Source organism: Barbus barbus (assembly GCF_936440315.1).
Source record: "Barbus barbus genome assembly, chromosome: 15".
NCBI classification, from domain to species: domain Eukaryota; kingdom Metazoa; phylum Chordata; class Actinopteri; order Cypriniformes; family Cyprinidae; genus Barbus; species Barbus barbus.
This window is the reverse complement of record NC_136743.1, coordinates 2175001-2198867: the sequence shown is the minus strand read 5'-3', so window position 1 is coordinate 2198867 and position 23867 is coordinate 2175001. Positions and strand designations below refer to the sequence as shown.

Here is a 23867-nt window from a genome sequence, read left to right as displayed (position 1 = left end):
TTTTAACAATAATTCCAACCACAGGACACCTGCACCATGAAACACAATTTAAAAAAGGCTTAAATTGGCTTAAAACAAATATTGCCCCAATTTTTCCAAATAAACAAATAAATAAATAAACAAACAAGTATTATAGTTTAATAATTAATTTAAATAATATTTTTAGATATCAAAATATATTAAAAACATGTTAAATCTAAACTGTACATCAATCTCCTAAATACAATATAATATAGATTTTAAATTAAATATACACATACATTTAAAATTTAATTTAAATGTTAAATCTTAAGCAGGTTTGATACCTGTATGGCAATGACTCCTAAAAAATAAATAAATGTGGGCATTAAAATTAAGTATTTTTGTGTGTTGGTCATGAATCGTGACTTGCAAACCAGGAGTTCTCTGATTCAGAGAAGAGAGCAGATTTGAAATGTGCTTTAGGATTGAATTGATTGCATTTTATTATCATGAGAGTGTGACCTGTAGGACTGCAGGATGTCTATGATGCCGACGAAAAGCAGGAGTCTCTCTCCTTTGCCGTTGACAGCAGGAATGCCACCCATCCTGCAGAGAGAGCAGAGAATCAGTGTGTGCTGCTGTATCCAGCCAAACTCATGATGTGAAATCAGAGACACGCACGTGTCGTCGGTGTCTAAGGATCCGCCGCACGCCGCTCCTCCCTGAATGGACTCCATGGCGGTGGAGTAAAGCGCTCGCTGAGCGGCCGGTCTCTTCTCATCGCTGCTGCCCTGCGATCCCTCCATCTGATGCTCGCGCTCCGCCTGGTCCAGATTATGAACCCCCAGCAGCAGACTGTAGTCCATGATCTTAAAACTCTCCAACACCTGCACACAAACCACACACCTTCACTATCCACACTTTAGATCTGCACTAACCCAACTAGGACTGCACGATTAATCGAAATAAAATCAAAATCACTATGTGACTAAAATAAATAATAATAATAAAAATAAAACTATTATTATTATTGTCTTATACAATACTTGATTTTGTTACAATAGTAATATTTTTATTATTTTTACTTAGCAATAATAATAATGATAATTTTTAATTAAAATAATAATATATAATAATATAATATAATATAATAAATAATATTTTTTTTTACATATTTTAAATCACAATGGCAATTTTTAAATAATAATATTAATAATAATAATAAATTATTATTATTGTTTCATTTTTCTTAAATACTTTTTTTTTTATGGACCAATTTTATATCATTATTTAGTAGCAATAATAACAATAATAATAATAAAAACAACAACAATGACAATAATACATTTTGTAACCCTACAACCAAGAAAAAATTGAATTTATGTTTTTTATTGCATGTTAAATCAGAATTGCAAAATTTGAAATAAAAAAATGTAAAACAATTAAAATGAACTAAATTTAAATAAATAAATAAACAAATGTCCAGATTTACCTAATGAATAGTCTTAAAAGGTACACAGATTTTTTAAATAAATGTTTATTTTTTTATTATTGCATTATTTTCTTAAATACTTGCTTTTTTCTAGTTTACAGTGAAATATTACAATAGTATTATTTGTTATTTTGTTTTTATTTAGCCATTTATATTTTTTATTTAGTTGCAATAATAATAATAATAATAATAATCATTTGTGTTAATAATAATTTATATTATTATTATTATTATTATATAATTACAAAATTGTGATCTAATTGTGTAGCCAAACAAACAAGCAAATCCAGAGTTTGCTAAACTAAACTAAACTAAATCATGCAGCTCCAAAGCGAAGCCGGTCACTCTCACCAGACAGTCTCTCTGGAGCGTCTTCACCAGGGCGTTGTACGTGTCCACGTCCAGCAGGAGTCCGTCCTGAACATCCTGCATGAAGTCCAGGTCTTTAAAGGTGGGCTTGGACTTGTCGCGCTCTTTCTTGGACGCGCGGCGCTTGCACGTGGAGCCCTTCAGGTCGAACTTGAGGTGCATGCGAATGATGCGCGGCAGGATGTTATTCATCACCACGATACGGATGTTCTTCCCTCCGGACTGAACGCAGTACAAACCGAAGAACTTGGGCAGCAGCGTGCGAGGATTCTGGTTCAGGTTCTGAGAGACAAATAACACAGATGAGCCTCATTTAAAGAGTCAGAAAACCTGGAAATTTTTTTTGAAAATCGCTGCTACATGACCAGAGAACAACAGAGAAAAAGGGCTGTGGTGTAATCATGAGGTGACCTGACTCCTGAAATATAAACCGGGAAGATTTCCTAGCTCAGTGGTCAAAAAACTCACTTATGGATCAAAAAATATGGACATACATATGTTTTTTGTTTTTAAACTGTTGAGGGTTGCATATACTACCATTATAATTATTTATTATTATGATGTTTGAGGGACAAAGTGACCCTAACACAACTCATCAATATCACACTGAAAAATAATAAATATTAACCACCATTGCAAACAGCAAACAGATCAAAATAGTATTATATCATAACAATATATATAACCTTTATTTAACTAGGAAAGTCACATTGAGGTTAAAACCTCTTTTAGAAGTGAGACCTAGTCAAGACAGGGTCAGATAGCAGGATTAAACAAATAACAAACCACAAACAAAACCAACATCATCAATGAATACAACAAAGAATACAGTAGCATAAGCATTTAGGTATTACCTAATACCCTGTATAATACTGTTCACAAAAACGACATTAATAAGATCGTGTTGATAATGAATTTAAGTGGAAGTAGAATTATCAAAACATCTACACTTAGCAATGACCAATTCTTTTATTCTATGTTTAAAATCATTTAAAGAGATGAGGGATTGTAGTTTAAGTTTAGTCTGCACATCATTCCAGGACCAGGGACCATAATAGAACAGACTTAGCTTTCCAGCCTCTGTTCTAATAGCCGGCACTTAACTGTAACCATTTTTGTGACCTGAGATTATAGGAATTTTGAAATGATAAAAATTTCCTATATAGATATTTTGGAAGTTTTCCTAAAATAACTTTATAAATTAAAATATACCAATGTTCAAGCCTGCGCAAATGCAGAGATGACAATCCTACCAAACTGTAAAGTAAACAATGATGTGTCCTAAAACTAGAGTTTGTGATATATCTGAGAGCAGAGTGATAAAGGGGGTCAAGTTTGGACAAGGTGGACAGAGAGGCAAATCTGTAAATAGTATCCCCATAATCAATCTGTGACAGAAAAAGGCTAACAACTAAACGTTTTCTTGAAACCAAAGAAAAACAGGACTTTAGTCTATACAGAAAACCCAATGTGAATTTTAATTTCTTTACAAGGAAACCAACATGATATTTAAAATTTAGGTTTTTATCCATCCAAAAACCCAAATATTTGTAATTATCTACAGACTGGATACAGATTCCATCTAATGACTTGATGGAGAAGGATGATAGTTTTGTTCGCCCATTTTGAAAAACCATAACTTTAGTTTTATGTGGGTTTAGCAACAGCTTCAAATCTAATAGGGCATATTGCAGGATATTGAAATCTGCCTGCAGATTTGAAAAAGCTAATTTAGCTGTGGGGGCACAAGAATACAGAATTGTATCATCTGCATAGAGGTGATATTTACAAAAATTAAAATTATCACAATCATTATTAATATAAACTAGGAAAAGCAAAGGACCCAAAACAGAACCCTGTGGAACACCCTTAGTTACAAGGACTGGATTTGACAGGTCATTGTAATTTTTGACCATTTGTGAACGATTGGTCAAATAGCTATGAAACCATTTGACCGCGTTACATCCAATACCAGCTCTCAGCAGGGTATTAACCAATAATGAATGGTCCACAGTATCAAACGCCTTTGTGAGGTCTATGAACAGAGAAACACAGCTAAGTTTACTATCCATAGCCTCTTTGATATCATCCATGACTTTTAAAGTGGCGGATATTGTACTATGCCCCGACCGGAACCCAGATTGCATTTCATTTAAAATATTATGTGAGTGTAAGTATGATTTAAGTTGAGTCGCAACTAAAGATTCCAATATTTGAGAAAGAACAGGAAGATTAGAGATGGGTCGAAAATTATTCATATCAAATCGATCACCAGATTTGAACAGGGGAGTAATGTAGGCTTGCTTCCAGATTGTTGGGATCTGATTACAACTTAATGACATATTAAAAATATGAGTAATAGGCTCAGCTATAACCGGTGCAGCCACCTTTAACAAAAAGGGATCTAGACCATCAGGTCCAGGCGCCTTTTTAGGGTCAATAGAATTTAGTGATTTCATAACATCTTGAACTTGTAGGGCTTCAAAATCAAATGATAAATCAGAAATAGAAAATGTACTAGGTGGCAAAAAATATGTTGAAGCATCCCTTGAATTTGATGGAAACTGCTGATCAAATAAATGACCTGCCTTCTCAAAGTGTACATTAAAAGCATTTAAAATGTCACTTTTATCTGTGATGGTTACATTTCCAATATTCAATTTCTGGGGAAAATCTGAAATCTTTTTGTTCTGCAATACTTTGATTGTTTTCCAGAATTTAAAAGGATTGTTAAAATCATCAGAAGTTACATTAAGATAATAATTTGATTTAGAGGCCCGAATGGCTGAGGTACATTTATTTCTCAAAGTTCTAAAACGCTGCCAATCTACATTACTGCTGGACCTCCTTGCAAGGGACCACTGTTTATTTCTTAATTGAATTAACTGGGCTAGTTCTTGAGTAAACCAAGGATTATCCCTATTTTTTATTCTATGCTTTTTAAAAGGAGCATGTTTATTGGCAATCAATAGAAATTGTTGCTGAAAAAAATCAACAGCTTCATCAACAGTAGGAATCAATACAACATGGTTCCAGTTCAGTCTTGCCAAGTCAGATAAAAATGCCATAACAAAATTATGACTTAACAACAACAAAAAAATAAAACATTATAAAAATAAAACAAAATAAAAATGAGATAAATCTGTATTTAATATATATATTTTTCATTTTATTTAATATTTTCATTTTCACAAACTGTTTATATATATATATATATATATATATATACTGTATTTTGTATTTTATTTTATGTTTGTGCTTTTGGAAGTTAATCTTTACTATCCCTAATTATTTAGTATTTTTAAGGCTCATTTTGAGCACAAAATAAGCACTAATTGATTTGAAAATTTTATTTAAAAAAGAGGAGTGCCTTAAAATAATTATATATCTATTTATCTATCTTTATTTTTAAAGTTTCATTTATTTTTTTTAGAAATTAAATTTTTATATAATTTATATATTTTGTATTTATTATTTGTTAATCTATATTTTTTATATTTTCATCCGTTGAATGATGCAAAATGAGGCATTTGTAAATCTAAAACCTTTAAAAATGAAGATTAATGAAATTGTATTTTTGTTAGTTGCTAGTTTTGCAACATTTCTCATTTTCATTTTGTTTAAGTTACAGATAAATAACTAAAATAACTTATTAAAATAACTAATTAAACTACAACTAAAAACTAAAACTTGATAAAAACCATATAGACATAAAAAAGTTAATTACTAAAACAAAAATGAGATAAATCTGTATTTAATATATATATTTTTCATTTTATTTAATATTTTCATTTTCACAAACTGTTTATATATATATATATATATATATATATACTGTATTTTGTATTTTATTTTATGTTTGTGCTTTTGGAAGTTAATCTTTACTATCCCTAATTATTTAGTATTTTTAAGGCTCATTTTGAGCACAAAATAAGCACTAATTGATTTGAAAATTTTATTTAAAAAAGAGGAGTGCCTTAAAATAATTATATATCTATTTATCTATCTTTATTTTTAAAGTTTCATTTATTTTTTTTAGAAATTAAATTTTTATATAATTTATATATTTTGTATTTATTATTTGTTAATCTATATTTTTTATATTTTCATCCGTTGAATGATGCAAAATGAGGCATTTGTAAATCTAAAACCTTTAAAAAAAAAAAAAATTAATTGAAAAAACAAAAAAATGAAATTGTATTTTTGTTAGTTGCTAGTTTTGCCACATTTCTCATTTTCATTTTGTTTAAGTTACAGATAAATAACTAAAATAACTAATTAAAATAACTAATTAAACTACAACTAAAAACTAAAACTTGATAAAAACCATATAGACATAAAAAAGTTAATTACTAAAACATTAACTTAAATTAAAATTAAAAATAAAATATAAAAATAAAATTAAAAACTATAATAGTATATTATACAACAATAGCACTGTTTGAAAACTGTAAATTTATTTTATTTTTATTTATTTATTTAGTCATTTAGCAGACGCTTTTATCCAAAGCGACTTACAAATGAGGACTATGGCACATGATTTTTTTTTTTAATAAACAAAAATTGTGTCTTGACCACAGACTCTGTTTGTGTTTGAATGCACAAATGCATTCCCTTAAACTTCATTTACTTCACTTACTCTTAATGCTGCAACAGCTTCACATCACATTCATTTTTAAACAGTTTAAACATTTAAAAAGGGTTGGCCTAAAATGGTAATGTTAATATGCATACTTTGAAATTTCACCAGAAATATCTAACCAGCAAGCTCTTTTCTCCTGTAATCATGCACATACTGTTTGTGTGATGAAGCTGAATTGGACTGAGGATGAGCTGCTGACTCACCATGTAGTATCCTGGAAGCAGCTTCTGCAGGAACTCAGCCTCTTTGTGCATGACGGTCTTCAGGATGAATTCATCGTCTCGAGTGACGTAGAAGATGGAGCCGCTGGCACCGGGGTTTGAGAGCTCGATCAAAGGCTCATTACAGAGAGAATACTGCAACAAACACAGAGATGCAGAGAGAGACGCTGCATTTATTCTGATTACTGACTATAGACTGATATGAAGTCAGACGTTTATGCTTTTTGGAGCTTTTATTAACATAAATCATCACCATCCACTTTCATTGCATGGAAAAAAAAAACAACGTCTCGTGTTCCACAGAAGAAAGAAAGTCCAAAATTTGATGTAGAAATAATTTTCACTCAGAAATTACTAGTAAATTTCACACACAATTACAAAAAAATGGCAGGAGACACACTGACTTTAACATGATATTTTCTGTAAGTAGAAAAACTGAAATGTTTCTTGTAAAACATACTTCAATAATCTTTGTTTTATTTACAACTATGAAAAATATATACATATTTCTTACAGTGTACAGATTTGGAACAGTGTTATTTGAATAAAATTAAGATACTATTATAGTTTTTATTCATATTTTGAATTATTTAGTTTTTATATTTTGTGTTTTCATTTTAATTTTAGTAATTTTGTTGTGTTTTTATAATTCATAATTTCCTTTAAATATCTCTTTATATTTTTAAATATTTTTTTACTTCAGTTTTAACTACAAAATATACAAATACATCTTTATTTGACCCTCGAACTCTAGCACTCTCTATTCTAATTCTATTCTTTAAAAATAACTTTTAGACTTGAACTCTATTCATTTACTGCTTGTTTTCTTAAAAAAAACAACAACAAAAAAAACTAGTTTTTCTCATCTTTTTGTATTCTATCTATTTGTTTTATTTTTATTTATTATACAATTAACAAAAGTGAAAAAGGCCTCTAACACTAGCTTGCTCTATTCTTTTTCTATTCTATCTCTTTTCTTGTTATAGCACTTGCATATCATCGCTCTTTTGTTGATTTTGATTGTTCCATTGTCATTTGTAAGTCGCTTTGGATAAAAGCATCTGTTAAATGACTAAATGTACATGTAACTAGCTAAAAAAATATTGTATTTGTAAAAAAATATATTTTATTAAGATTTATTAAGATATTATATATTTATAATATATATATATATATATATATATATACAGTATATATTTTTTATATATATTTTTATATATATATATATATATATATATATATATACAGTATATATTTTATTTTATTTATTTTTTATTACATTTTATTTCATTTTAAGTAACAAAATGTTTTACAGTAATTTTTGTTTTAGTTAACTATGATAACCCTGGTTTGTAACATAATAACAGAATTTCCATCATTGTGTTATGCTTATAAGCACACACACACACACACACACACACACACACCAGTGGGTATCTGTTGTTTTAAGTGCTTAAAAAGGAAAGTATTAGTATGGTAATCACCATCTGTCTCAGGTAGTGTGTGTGTGTGTGTGTGTGTGTGTGTGTGTGTGTGTGTGAGCTTATAAGCATCGATGTGTTTTCACACACACACATATTTCAGTTTCATTTAAGCTCCAGACGCTAATTAGGCATTAACCTTCCCATGACCCTCAGCACCACAACACTGACCGCACACTTCTCCAGCCTTACTGGCTCCTCAAGATCGAGATCCAAATCAGCTCCAATATGAATATTACAGCATATGACTCAAAATAAATAAGCTTTTGAAAATCAGAAAATAAAGGTAAACGACGTAATATTGTGTACTTACAGTGAAAATTATGTATAATTATTTTATTTTATTTTTAATCAAATATACATTAGCACTTAAGATTTTGGGGTCAGAACGATTGTATTATCTATCATTATTACTTATATTCAACAAGCTTGCATTAAATTGATCAAAAGTGAAAGTAAAGACTTTTATAATTTTACAAAATATTTATATTTCAAATAAATGCTGTTCTTTTAAACTTTTCTTTCTGTTCTTTTTTAAATCGTAATAATATTTCACTGTTTTTACTATGTTTTTGATCAAATAAATGCACCCTTGCTGAGCAGAAGAGACTCTTTCAAAAACATTTAAACAGTAGTTTAATATATATTTTTATAATACATTTTGAGAATCAGAAAGCATTTGTTATGCTTCAACACCATAAAACAAGATCAGGACACACAGACACAAACGTGACCAAACATTTAGAAAAACACACAAACATTAAAGCCCACATTAGCTGATGTCAAACATGGACCTACAGCCATAAATGTCTGATCCTATAAACATTTACATTTACATTTAGTCATTTGGCAGACGCTTTTATCCAAAGTGACTTACAATTGGGAACATCACACACACAGACACAGACACAAACACAGAAACAGACACACACAGACACACACACGTACACACACACACGCACACACTCATTCAGAAAGCATCACTCAAAACAGACAGAAGTGAGTCAGGAGAGTCATGAGTCTTTTTTGGCATATTTGATCTGAAGCAATCCAGAAAAATAAAAAAGTGTGTTCATGTGTGAAGATTATCATGATAAACAAAATGTGTAAGGATCATAAAGTTTTGTTGGTCACAGAGCTAATTTTCTGCAATAATCCAAAAGCCAAAGGGAAAATCCTATTGTTTTTTGTTGAGGGATAATATGTCAAAATACTAAAGACCTCCTGTGCGTACAAATATGAAATACCACACACAGTTATTAGAGAATGAGAGCCAGTGTGATTTGCGGTGTGTCTCACCAGATAGTCGTCTGGTCGAATCCCAAAGAGCTCTCTGAAGTAGCGGAAAGCCACCGGAGCGTATGTTTTAAACCTGAAGTCTGGATAGTGATGCGCCGGCGTCAGATTACTGCCTTCACTGAGAGAGACACACACACATCAAATCTGGATCAGCTGACTGATGAGCAACAGGATTTATGATTTTATCATATAAACATATACATATTTTTATATTGTATTTGCAGTTTTTTTTCAACTGCCTGCACACATTTTCAAAACTTTGCACACACAAAGTGTAAAATGCCTCACATCTCTTGCAAAATGAAGCACTGCATTCAAAATATCACAAACACATCTCAAAAGCAAACATTTGCAAAACACCTTTGCCATAATATTAATTCCTGCTAGATGTTTGTGTGCTATATAGAGAATTGTGTTTTGCTCACACAAAAGCATTGCAAATGATGTAATAAATCAATACACAATATAAACAATCAAAGAATCATTGATACATTAGTACAAATATCTAAAAATACTTACTTGAAAAGCTAAATTACTTGTGATATTAAGACTTGTTTTCTGAAAAAACATTTGCCAGTGAGGTCAGAAAATAAACTTAATTAAAAGAGAAATCAAAATGATTTTTCTGACCCAATGGCAGATATTTTTTCTTGTTTTCAGCAAAATCTCACTTGACTTTGATAATTATTTTAGAAAGAAAGACGTAATATTTTCCTAATAATACATCCTAAGTAAATATATCTTGATTTATAAAGGTCTAGATATTTGTAGTGGAAAATAGCTTCTTTTTTTTTCGCTGCAGTGGATTGACTTAATTGTAAGAATTAATAATTAGAAAAAAAATATACAGTACATATGTATACGTATATATTTGAAGTTTATTGTATATATATATATATATATATATATATAAACAAATATAAATATATGTGACCCTGGACCACAAAACCCATCATCAGTGTCAATTTTTGATTTAAACATCATCTGAAAGCTGAATAAATAATCTTTCCATTGATGTATGGTTTGTTAGGATAACAGGACAATATTTGTCTGAGATACAATTATTTGAAAATCTGGAATCTGAGGGTGCAAAAAAAATCTAAATATTGAGAAAATCACCTTGTCCAAATGAATACTAATCAAAAATTAACTTTTGATATATTTACGGTAGGAAATTTACAAAATATCTTCTTGAAACATGATCTTTACTTAACATCTTAATGATTTTTGGCATAAAACAAAAATCGATCATTTTAACCCATACTATGTATTGTTGGCTATTGCTACAAATATACCCCAGCGATTTAAGACTGGTTTTGTGCTCCAGGGTCAATATATATATATATATATATATATATATATATACAGTCGTGGTCAGAATTATTGGCACCCTTGGTAAATATGATCAAAGAAGGCTCTGAAAATAAACCTGCATTATTATTCCTTTTGAACTTAAATTTTTTTTTAAATCACAAAAATCTAACTTTTCATTGAACTAAAACAATTGAAAATGGGGGGAAATATCATTATGAAATAAATGTTTTTCTCAAATACACGCTGGACACAATTATTGGCACCCCTAGAAATTCTAATGAGTAAAATATCTCTGAAGTATATTCTCATTCATATTCACAATTTTGAGCACTCTAGGGTGATTATGAACATGAAATTATCCAGCTATGGCTTCCTGTTTCACAGAAATATAAATAGGAGGGAAAACAAAGCCCAAATTCCCTTAATAATCCATCACAATGAGAAAAACCAAAGAATATATTTCTGATGTGCAGCAAAAGATAATTGAGCTTCACAAATTAGTGAAGTGGCTTTAAGAGAAGAGCTAGAGCAGTGAAAATCCCCATTTCCACCATCAGGGCAATAATTAAGAATTTCCAATTTCCTGGAAGAGGACGTGTGTCTATATCGTCCTAATGCACGGTGAGGAGGAGAGTTTGAGTGGCTAGACTCTCCAAGGACCACAGCTGGAGAATTGCAGAAAATAATTGAGTCTCGGGGTCAGAAAACCTTAAAAAAAAAAATGGTCAAACAGCCCCTACATCAGCACATGTTGTTTGGGAGGGTTTCCAGAAAAATTCTCCTCACTCATCCAAAAACAAACTCCAGCATATTCAGTTATCAGACACGACTGGAACTTCAAATGGGACTGGCTTCTGTGGTCAGATGAAACTAAAAAATGAGCTTTTTAGCAGCAAACACTCAAGATGGGTTTGGTGAACACAGGGATAAAAAGTACCCCATGTGTACAATGAAATATACTGCTGTATTTGTGATGTTGTGGGCCTATATTTCTGCTGGAGGTCCTGGACATCTTGTTTAGACACATGGCATCATGGATTCTATCAAATACCAGCAGATAAAAAAACAATAAGTGACTGACTCTGTTAGAAATCTTATAATGGGCCATGTTTGGATCTTCCAACCGTATAATAATCCAAACACAAACCTCAAAAACAACACAAAAATGGGTCACTGAGCACAAAACCAAGCTTCTGCTGGCCATTCCAGTCCTCTGACCTGAACCCTGTAGAAAATGAGTGAGGTGAACTGAAGAGAAGAAGCACCGTCATGGAGCTGTGAATCTAAAGGATCTGGAGTGATTCTGGATGAAGGAATGGTCTCTGATCTCTTGTCAGGTGTTCTCTAACCTCATCAGGCATTATAGGAGAACATTTAGAGCTGTTAAACTGGCAAATGGAGGTTTAAAAAAGTATTGAATAAAAGGGTGCCGTTAGTTGTGGCCAATGTGTATTAGAGAAAAACATTTATTCATTAATGATATTTCATTGGGTCATGACCGAAAGGACAAGATCCCGGATACAGGCGGCTGAAATGAGCTTTCTCCGCAGGGTGGCTGGGCGATCCCTTAGAGATAGGGTGAGAAGCTCGGTCACTCGGGAGGAGCTCAGAGTAGAGTCGCTGCTCCTTCACATTGAGAGGGGTCAGCTGAGGTGGCTCGGGCATCTGTTCCGGATGCCTCCTGGACGCCTTCCTGGGAAGGTGTTCCGGGCGCGTCCCACTGGGAGGAGACCCCGGGGAAGATCTAAGACACGCTGGAGAGACTATGTCTCCCGGCTGGCCTGGGAACGCCTCGGTGTCCCCCCGGAAGAGCTGGAGGAAGTGTCTAGGGAGAGGGAAGTCTGGGCATCTCTGCTTAGACTGCTGCCCCCGCGACCCGGCCCCGGATAAGCGGAAGAAGATGGATGGATGGATGGATGATATTTCCCCCCTTTTTAAATTCTTATTATCCAATGAAAGGTTAGATTTTTGTGAATTTTTAAAATAAAAGATGAAAAGGATTAACAGTGCAGATTAATTTTCACAGCCTTCTATGATCATATTTACCAAGGGTGCCAATAATTCTGACCATGACTGTACATATACAGAGAGAGAGAGAGAAAATGAATGAATGTCACTGAATGCTCATTGGTACTATAGTGAGACTATATGAACAGATGGTTCTCTCTGGCAGAACTCATACAGACCTGGGGAAGAAGATGCTCTCCACCACGTAGAAGTCTTGCATGAGGACGTCGCGTTCAGGTTTGGAGCTCAGGTTACCCACGGTGTAGCCGATCCCCAGCTGAATGGCTCCTTTCAGGGCAGACGAGGTCGTCTGTCGACACACAAGACAACCAACACTTCTGACTCTCTGACACCGGTTAAACATGCCCTGCATCCCTGACATAAACTGACTGCAGAACAGAGATGGATACACAGGACCACTCAGCAAACTATAAATATAAAACGTTTGTAAAAATGTAATAAATATGGTAGCACTTTATGGTAGCACTTTATTTCAAGGTGTACTTGTTACACATTACATGTACTTACGATTATAATAACAATAAATTATGCATAATTACATGCAAGTAACCCTAAACCAGACCCAAAACCTAACCCTAACGATATAGTAAGTACATGTTGTTAATTAATATTACTCAGTACTTAAATGTATAATTACACTGCAACAAGGACACCTTGTTGCAGTGTAATTATGTTGCAATTGTTGCAATTCTCAATTTTAACTAGTTGCTTATTAGCACATATATTACTAGCATATTGGCTGTTTATTAGTACTTATAAAGCACATATTAATGCCTTATTCTATTTTTATATATATTAATAAATATCTATTTAAAAATATGTTTTTTTAAATATTTTGCTAACATAAAATTAAAAAAAACTTTTCATATAAAACATTTTCAAATAAAATATATTATTATTATTTAGTCATTTAGCAGACACTTTTATCCAAAGCGACAACAGATATATTAAATATATATAAGTAAATATACGTATTTTGGATAATATATAAATATTAGATTTTTTTTTGTATGTAATTATATACAAATACCACATGAAAATGGTTTTAAAAAGTTTTTTCTTCATAATAAACCAAATTATTGTCTAATATTTGGAGCACTTTTAGATTACTACCAATAATTATGAAGTCATTAGACTTGGCAATTTTAATGTGTCATTAGCTGTCAATAAATCATGTTATATCATATCTACTGTATGTGTATTTTCAATATGCAATGAAGTTATTTTCAAAATCCTAAAGCTGTCTGATGATTTCCAGAATTCCCAGATGTCCAACATGGACACTTTTGGACCACACTGTATATGTCAACAGCCTGAAGTAAAAGATGACTGAAATTGTGATTGAAATTGACCAGATTGCTAATTGAGATTGAGACACTGTGAAGCTGATGTGTGACTGAAGATGCACCTTCTTGTAGGTGGTTTCACCGGATGCATCGATCCGCCTGTGACCGATCTTCTTCTCAGGGCCAGGGCCAGAGCTGGAGTGACACGAGGACGACGGCATCTGAGAAGAAGAAAAGTCACAATTGAGATCTCATTAATATGTCTCAATTGTTTCTCATAGACAGCAAAGAGATTAAATGGAGACTTGATCTCCCAAGATGACCTTCAAATGATCCGAGCTGCTATCCACGTGCATCTAATAGCTCTATACTTTTACTGTATGATACATTTGTGTCTATTTTTATTTAGTTTCAGGAGAAACATTTGAAATCAGATTGACACCTCACTTAACCTTAAAGAAATAGTTCATCCAAAAATGACAATTTAGTTTAAATTTTTGTTTATGAAATGTAGCATTGCGTCACTTGCTCACCGATGAATGCTCTGCAGTGAATGGGTGCCGTCAGAATGAGAGTCCAAACAGCTGATAAAAACATCACAATAATCCACACCACTCCAGTCCTTCAGTTAAAGTCTTAAGAAGACAAAAGCTGTGTGTTTGTAAGAAACAAATCCATCATTAAGATGTTTTTAACTTCAAACCTTCGCTTCTGGCCAAAATATGAGTCCATAATCCATAATAATGCTTCCTCCGGTGTAAAAGTCCTTCTCCTGTTGTCTCTCACATCAAAATCCAGCCACATATTTATTTAGAGCTGCTTTGGCTTTTAAATGGTGCTTGATCTGTGCAGATTTCTCTCCTGATTCAGACCAGACCACTTTTTCACTGGAGGAAGCGTTATTATGGATTATGGACTATTTTAGCGATAAATGAAAGTTTAAACGTCTGAGCTGTTTGGACTCTAATTCTGACGGCACCCATTCACTGCAGAGCATCCATTGGTGAGCAAGTGATGCAATTCAACATTTCTCCAAATCTGATGAAGAAACAAACACATCTACTTTCTTGGATGGCACATTGTCAGCTAATTTGTGGGAGAATTACTTCTTTAAATCTCAATTTTTGAACCATCAGATCAATAAAAGTTTCCAAACACTTGAATTTTTAACTGCATTAAGTAACACTGGAGTTGTGCGACCAAAATGACTGATATACAGATAATAAATGATGCTTCACCTCAGTTATGTAGGTCTTCTTAAGAGCGGTGTCTGAAATGAGGAGAGGAAAAAAAGAGACATTATGACAAATGCAGATCATTTAAAAAAAATGTCTTTGCTAATAAAACAATAAAAGATAAACCTAATAACAGTCTATGTTGGTGAGCAAGTGTTTAGCTGCACAAGAAAAGAGCATGTAAAATACCAGTATGCATCAATGTTGTCACATGACCTCATTAACGTGCACATCTGATTCATTAAAACAAATATGGTCATTTTACATTTTTATGCAGTTTTCTGTAAAAATGACTTATGGCAGTCTACTTAAATAATAAATCATGAAAGAGATGTTTAAAATCATGCTTTATATTACTTCCAGTTCAGTCATCACACAAGAAGCAGGTCAAGTTGAGTGCATTGCATTGTGGGATACATTAACCCAAACAGTGTAAACAGCACATTTTGGGAAATGTAATATGTCGCTGTATACAGAAAATCCAAACACGCATCCTACAGAACTAGTATGAAGAGTATGCCATTCTGAACACACACTGGTTAATGTGTGAATATCAGTTCAAGGACAGACAGCGGGAGTCTGCAGCTCTGAGCCTCGCGGTTATTTCACACTGCGCTTTTCTTGCACATGCTTCTGTGTCACTGAATTCAAGGGGAGGGGGCGGAGCTACAGGCAAGTAAACCTGTCAATCATTCCTCAGCACGTGCCGGCGTAGAATTAAGGCAAGATAACAGAACGCAAATGAGACCTGACCTGCTTTACACCCGAGAGGAGCGAGACAATTTAAAAACAGGGAATTAGAGCAGCAATACAGCACAGAAAAAAAAGTCTTCATTTCATCCTGGGACACGGATGAATCAAATCAACACATGGCCAGGTCATATTTTTAGCACACAATCAAAAGAAAATAGTAAATAAATATATGTTTTGTATAAAGACAGTACTGCTTATTATGAGACCAATAAATGTGTGTTATACTGTATATCTATTATACATAATATATTAATATATTATAATAATATATATATACATACAGCACAGAAAAAAAAAAAAAAAAAAAAAAAAAAATATATATATATATATATATATATATATATATATCAAAAGAACATGAAAAACATATTTTGCATAAAATAAAATATTTGTTATATATATATATATATATATATATATATATTAACATAATAATAAATGTCATGAAAATAATGTCACTGTTACGGGGCTGACGAGACGTGAGACATGCGGATCCATATGCAAAGCTTTATTATAAGACATGGTCATAAAACAGGCAGGGTCAGAGATCGGCAAACAGGTATGGCAAGGACAAGGCAGAGCAATCCGTGGAGCAAGTGTGGGTCGACGATCAACGAACAGTATCCAAAGGGGCAAGGCAGAGAGATAATCCAGAGACGAGAGCAATAGTCCAAACGAGGTGCAAACACAGTCCAAACGGCAAGGCAAAGGGGTAAATCCAGGAGACAAAGGCAAGGTCAGACACGGCAGGAAAATAAGGCAAGACTAAGACTAGGACAATGATTATGGCTCTGTAAAGTTGCTATCGCTTGGTGAGTGATAAATGCTAACAATACTCGGCCCTGAACAAGAGCAAGTCCCAGGCTTATATGGTGTGTGGTGGTGATAGGAAAATGGTGATCAGGTGTGTGTGATGTGTGAATGGTGACAGCTGTGATCTGTGCAATGGATTGTGGGAAATGGAGTCCAATGTGCTGTGAGTGTAAAAGTCACTGTGGTGAACGGGTGACCTCTAGTGGTGGTTGACAGGGAGAGCATGGACCAGATTCGTGACAGTCACAGTGTAAATATATATATAAATATATATATATATATAAATCGAAAGAAAAAAAAAAAAAAACACATTTTGCATAAAGAAAATTAAGCTTATTTTAGGACCATTATATTTGTTTAAACATAATTATATAAATAATAAATGTGCTTAAATGCCATGATATATATACAGTGGTGTGAAAAAGTGTTGGCCCCCTTCCTGATTTTTTATTTTTTTTGCATGTTTGTCACACTTTAATGTTTCAGATCATCAAACAAATTTAAATATTAATCAAAGATAACACAAGTAAACACAACATGCAGTTTTTAAATGAAGGGTTTTTTTATGAAGGGAAAACAAAATCCAAACCCACATGGACCTGTGTGAAAAAGTGCAGTGGTGAACCTTCCCAGGAGTGGCCGGCCGACCAAAATTACCCCAAGAGCGCAGCGACGACTCATCCAAGAGGTCACAAAAGACCCCACAACAACATCTAAAGAACTGCAGGCCTCACTTGCCTCAGTTAAGGTCAGTGTTCATGACTCCACCATAAGAAAGAGACGGGGCACAAATGGCCTGCATGGCAGAGCTCCAAGACGAAAACCGCTGCTGAGCAAAAAGAACAAAGACTCGTCTCAGTTTTGCCAGAAAACATCTTGATGATCCCCAAGACTTTTGGAAAAATACTCTGTGGACTGACGAGACAAAAGTTGAACTTTTTGGAAGTTGTGTGTCCCATTACATCTGGCGTAAAAGTAACACAGCATTTCAGAAAAAGAACATCATACCAGCAGTAAAATATGGTGGTGGTAGTGTGATGGTCTGGGGCTGTTTTGCTGCTTCAGGACCTGGAAGACTTGCTGTGATAAATGAACCATGAATTCAGCTGTCTACCAAAAAATCCTGAAGGACAATGTCCGGCCATCTGTTCATGACCTCAAGCTGAAGCGAACTTGGGTTCTGCAGCAGGACAATGATCCAAAACACACCAGCAAATCCACCTCTGAATGGCTGAAGAAAAACAAAATGAAGACGTTGGAGTGGCCTAGTCAAAGTCCTGACCTGAATCCTATTGAGATGCTTTGGCATGGCCTTAAAAAGACGGTTCATGCTCGAAAACCCTCCAATGTGGCTGAATTACAACAATTCTGCCAAGATGAGTGGACCATTCCTCCACAGCGCTGTAACAGAGTCATTGCAAGTTATCACAAACGCTTGATTGCAGTTGTTGCTGCTAAGGGTGGCCCAACCAGTTATTAGGTTTAGGGGGCAAGCACTTTTTCACACAGGGCCATGTGGGTTTGGATTTTGTTTTTCCTTCATAATAAAAAACTTAATTCAAAAACTGCATGTTGTGTTTACTTGTGTTATCTTTGATTAATATTTAAATTTGTTTGATGATCTGAAACATTAAAGTGTGACAAACATGCAAAAAAAAAAAAATAAATCAGGAAGGGGGCCAACACTTTTTCACACCACTGTATATATATATATATATATATATATATATATATATATATATATATATATACACATATATATACCAGTGATTTGCTGATTACACTGTTACATTATTATTTTTATGACATTTAAGCACATTTTCCATCCAGTGGTGATTCTCTCTACTGTAATGCTGTAATAGATTTATTATTAATACTGTAATAAATTTATTTACTTAAAATCAGCAAAAATTTTAATTACTATTAAGACGCATAAATACTCACTATTTACATAATTCATCATAATTTTTTCCAGAAAAAAAAAACAGTATTTAATTTCCACAATGCAAATAATACAAGAAAATGCATTTTTTCTTTATTGTCTTCATTCCATACATATCTCTTTTTTTGTTTCTTTAGATTTTAGGGCTAAACACGACATGGGCATGTTGTTGACAGATTTTGTGGGATCAAGAATATCCTCTGTAAAGCTTTAAGTGTGTGTGTGTTTTGGGAGCAGATGCAGTATTGTTGGCGGTCTCTCGTGGAGGCGCATGTGCTTGAGGAGCAGATAATGAGAGCCGAGGAAACACATGACATGTGCAGCCATCGCCTGACTGACTGCAAGAGACATAAATACAGCCAAACTTGCTGAGAAAGTCACTTCTGAGTCCAAAACGCTGCAAAACATCTTCGCCAAGCATTTACCATGGAAACCACATTTATTACAGAGAGTGTTACTATATTTTTACACTTCACAAGAAAATGTGGAGGTGTTAGCCTGTGCAAAACGAAGAAATTACAGTTAATTTTAGAAGTGTCTGATCTGAACGTGCAGGGTTTTATCTCCTGAAATATCACACACAAGTCATTTTACAAATCTAAATCCCAGAATACAATGCAGACAGCAGATAACGGTGTTTGCCAAAAACAACAGCTTTAAAAAAGAGCCAAATCAATTGTAATCATATTTGTCCCACTGTGATTTATGGAAAGAGGCAAGGGTGAGATATGAAGCGGTGATGTGCTGAAGGAAAATACTCAGAAACAGCAGGCTCGGGTCTGACCTGATAAAACCTGCATTACAACAAAACACCCACGGGGCAAAAAATATATATTATGGATGAAGAAAAATAAAACAGCCAGGCCTATTTTGTATAATAGTTTGTATGCTTATGAAATTCGAAATTACAAACCATAAAATCATAGTAAATTCATATGGGATCTTTCTGAAACTGTACAAAAGGCTTCAGAATATAATGTTTCAGTCATTTTGTGTATTTTTTTTTCTGCAATTTCTAGTGTTTGTGTCTCATTTTGAATGGAACTATATGGAAGCCCAATACCGCCATGCGAAAATATATAAAAAAGATAATTGTGACATTTTATCTCAAAATTCAGACATTGTTTCTCAAACATGAGATATAAAAAAAACAGAAGTGCAAGATATAAACAGAATTACAAGATATAAAATCACAATTTTAAAAAGACAATTCAGAATTGTGAGATTTAAACTTAGAATTGTGAGAAAAAATAGTCAGAATTCCTAAATATAAACAGAATTGTGAGATATAAACTCAATTTATATATATAAATCTGAAAATTCTGAATTGTGACAGAAACGGGCCTCCATATTTTGTCATTTAAATATTTACAGCAGTAAATTTCCTGCAGGAGGGGAAAATATGGGTAAAAACTTATGAATACTATATTACTAATATTAATATTACTAATATTTGTTTTATTAATATTACTATTAATGTTTATATTATTGTTGATGTTGATATTAATTTATGAATTATGAATTATTCATTGCAAGATCATAACAACGACAACCATCTCCAGTACTAGATAATGTGAATGCATAAAAACAAATTAAGCAGAAACATCAGAAAAATCTTTTTTTACAAAGCGACAGAAGATGGTGTGAACAAAGAACTGACTGAGGATATGAAGCCTGAATCCTTGATTATTGCATCACACACACATAAAAAAAAATGAAGAAAAGGACATTTGTTTTTAACAAACAACAACACGTCAAAGCTCATTAGATGAATCACGCAAACACTGGTGCCGAGGGTCTCGCACAATCTCACACTCACACTGTCAGCGCCAATAACATCACACACAAACCACAAGAAACACAGATTTACGCAGGGCAGAAATATGGGGTCACTTTACAGAAACCACATACTTCTCATCCAGCACATATTCAGAGCTGAGAGAAAATCTTCCCTCAAATGACTAATCAAACACAGACTGTCGCCAGATGCTTGTTTAAAACTGCAATGTGAAGAATAAAACAGGAGTATATGGTCTAATTAGGTCCAGTGACAGACTGGATCTCACCATGAGCATTGTGGGAGAAAGCCAACAGACTGTTTGAGATTCCCACCCAACTGCTCACGACGCTTTACGCTCATTTGTGTAAATGATACTAGACTGCTTTAATAGATGTAATACTTAAAGAGCAGGTACTGAATGATTGCATGATCTTTACAGATCTACAAATGAACTGGCTGTATGGTGCATGAAGTAAGAAGAATAAAAGCACTAAATATATATATATATATAGACTTAGAATAATATTATAGAATAATATTAAATTCTCACTTTCGATTCATAAAAACTGTGAAATGTATTTATCAATAAGTTGATATTCTGAACAGCATATTATTCAGACATGATGAGACGTCCATAAAACCAAAACAATCATAGTAACATGTTATGGATACAATATTGTGTATAATCATTAGTGTTTGGTAAGTCTTACTATTTCTCATTTTTAAATGAAATGTGAGCTTGTTTTCATGCAATGTACTTTTAAATGGTAAAAAAATGGCTGCATTAAAATAAGAAATAAAATAATGAATTTAAAGATTTTTTTTTATGCTTAAAACAAAATATACATACAGACATATATCTATATATATATATATATGCATGTATGTGTGTGTGTGTGTGTGTGTGTATCTATATATTTTTTGTTTTGTTTTGTTTTGTTTTGTTTTAAGCATACATATATTATGCTGAAACAAAACAAAAAAAAATCTAATAATTATAATTATGCTTACGAATTATTCAGGAAAACAAAAACACAGATCAAGATTATAATTTTTGCAGTTTAATGCCAATTGCAGTTCAATATTATTTTAAACAGCAAAAAATAGGGAATAGAAATTAAAAAATGTGAAGATTTTTAAAAACAAGAAAAAAAAAATAATATATATATATATATATATATATATATATATATATGAATAGTTCAGATGCAATAGCCTCTAAGTGCCGTCTGAAATTTTCTTCTAAAATGAGCATTTTCATCAGGCTCCTATATTTATGTTGTTATTTCACTTTAATTGCATTGAAAAAGACCTTTACATTGCCATTACAGTAAAATTACTGAACCTAAACATACGAGGCTGATAAAAAATCACTAATTCTTAAAAAATATGAAGAGATTTTTGCAGTTTGTTGCTACTGTTTCCATACGACAAATTGATTTGGATAAAACATCTACTAACTGAGTGTAAATATGACATAAATTAAAGTTCTTACACCATGATAAAAAAACTAAAGTCACTAGACAGCAGATGCAACTACTGTAAATGTCTAAAGACGAGCGATTTCTGCCCAGAAACAGTGCTAGAATCAGTTCAACCCTCACACATAAGGAAAAAAACAGCAGAGCCGGCTGCAGATCAGGTCACAAACTGTCTGAACGCATTAAACTCAGTCCGTCATGAGAGCCAGAGGGAACCTGCCTCTGTATTAACACACAGTCACCAAAACCGCCTGAAAACCAGCCGAATTTAACAAGAGAACATGAGTCATTTCAGCCTGTCATCACTCATTTATAGTCTAATATATTAGTTCATTTATACTTCATTTAACATAAAACCTTAAATAATCATATTCTCACAGGACTGCAGTTTACTGACGGTGATGGACGATTCGGTTTGGTTCTCGGGAGAACATGACCAATTTAATCAAATTTCAATGAACATCTAATGACTGATGCGAGCCTCGAGGCGACGGAGACGAGATAATGAACCGGGTGAATGTCAAACTAATGTCTTCAGCACATAAAAGTGCTAAAGGTTTGTACAAAAACATCCTCAAACTGCCTTGAAATGCAACACAGCATCCTAAACGCACTTGAGGAACAATCTAAGAAACCTAACTGCTGAAGTTATGAGCCTGTTTTTAATCAAAGAGGTGCTGATAGAGTTTATGCATGCAGTTGTCATATTACAGTCAAACCAAAAATTATTCAGACACCAAATATCATTTTTGATATTTTGTTACTAGTGGGTGCAGGACATTATAGTTCATAAATGTCAGTGAGGATAGCTACATAAAGTGAACTGTGACATAATATACCCAAAAATTCCTCATACAGTGGACTACCAGTAAAATTTGGGATCAAAAATATTCAGACACTTTGACCTGATCATGTTTTGCTTAAGTGTTTTTCTTTAATTGCTCATGTGACCTTTTCACACCACAGGCTGAACAAAATTAAGCATTTCTTGGTAATTGATTGCCCTAAACTGGTTTTATCTAATTGTGTTCTTAAATTTAACAACTGACAGCTATTCAACCGAATTCATTACATACTTTTCTATCAAAGCTATCTGACATTATCAAGATGAATTTTTTCTGACACAGTTTAGTCATATTTTATCACCGTTTTCTAAACTATAGCGAATAAACTGTGATATGATGTGAGAAATGTTGAAGCTGTCTAAATAAATTTTGGTTTCACTGTATGTTTGAAGATATGAAAGTCACAAATACAGACCTCAGATGTCATAGGAGTCCCTGCGGCTGGACTTCTCGTTTCTATTTGCAGTCGGATCAGCGGTGAGAGGAGAACGCTCAATCGGATTGAAAGCAGGAACTAATCTGCTGCCCTGACAAACTCCACAATCTCTCTGGTCACCTGGACACGAGCGCCGGCCAATCAGACGCAGAGATTACGGCTGGTTTCTGTCCACCGGTGGATCAGACCGTGTGCCAAGGACGAGGGCACAGAGCGGCAGACAGACAGAAAAAAACTCAAACTCTCAAGGACTCTCAGTCTCTGACTTTAGACACACAAAGACATTTAATGATAGAATGATATCAGAAAGATTGAGGGAATGATAGACTGGACAACAGAATGAATAATAGAACAAATTAACAAACAGATAGACAGGCATACAGATAGATAAACATGATAGAATGATAAAATGAACAATAGATAGACCGACCGACCGACAGACAGACAGACAGACAGACAGACAGACAGACCGACAGACAGACAGACAGA

At 33.3% G+C, this 23867-nt stretch overlaps 1 protein-coding gene across 2 annotated transcripts in view; it reads right to left on the bottom strand.

The window, feature by feature from the left end:
- Nucleotides 1-23867, bottom strand: part of LOC306880807 (phosphatidylinositol 4-phosphate 5-kinase type-1 gamma-like) — a 53750-nt gene that overhangs the window by 3075 nt on the left and 26808 nt on the right. Inside the window, exons 1-9 of one of the 2 annotated variants that reach the window (XM_079434576.1) lie at nt 23358-23451; nt 15332-15363; nt 14216-14314; nt 12966-13096; nt 9466-9583; nt 6668-6820; nt 1805-2104; nt 643-848; nt 484-567 (exon numbers count right to left, since the gene is read on the bottom strand). In XM_079434576.1, the coding sequence (XP_079290702.1) occupies nt 484-567; nt 643-848; nt 1805-2104; nt 6668-6820; nt 9466-9583; nt 12966-13096; nt 14216-14314 (1091 nt within the window). In that variant the 5' untranslated portion in view covers nt 15332-15363; nt 23358-23451. Of the gene's footprint in view, nt 1-483; nt 568-642; nt 849-1804; nt 2105-6667; nt 6821-9465; nt 9584-12965; nt 13097-14215; nt 14315-15331; nt 15364-23357; nt 23452-23867 lie in introns of those variants that run through there. The other variant, XM_079434575.1, reaches the window with a different exon arrangement.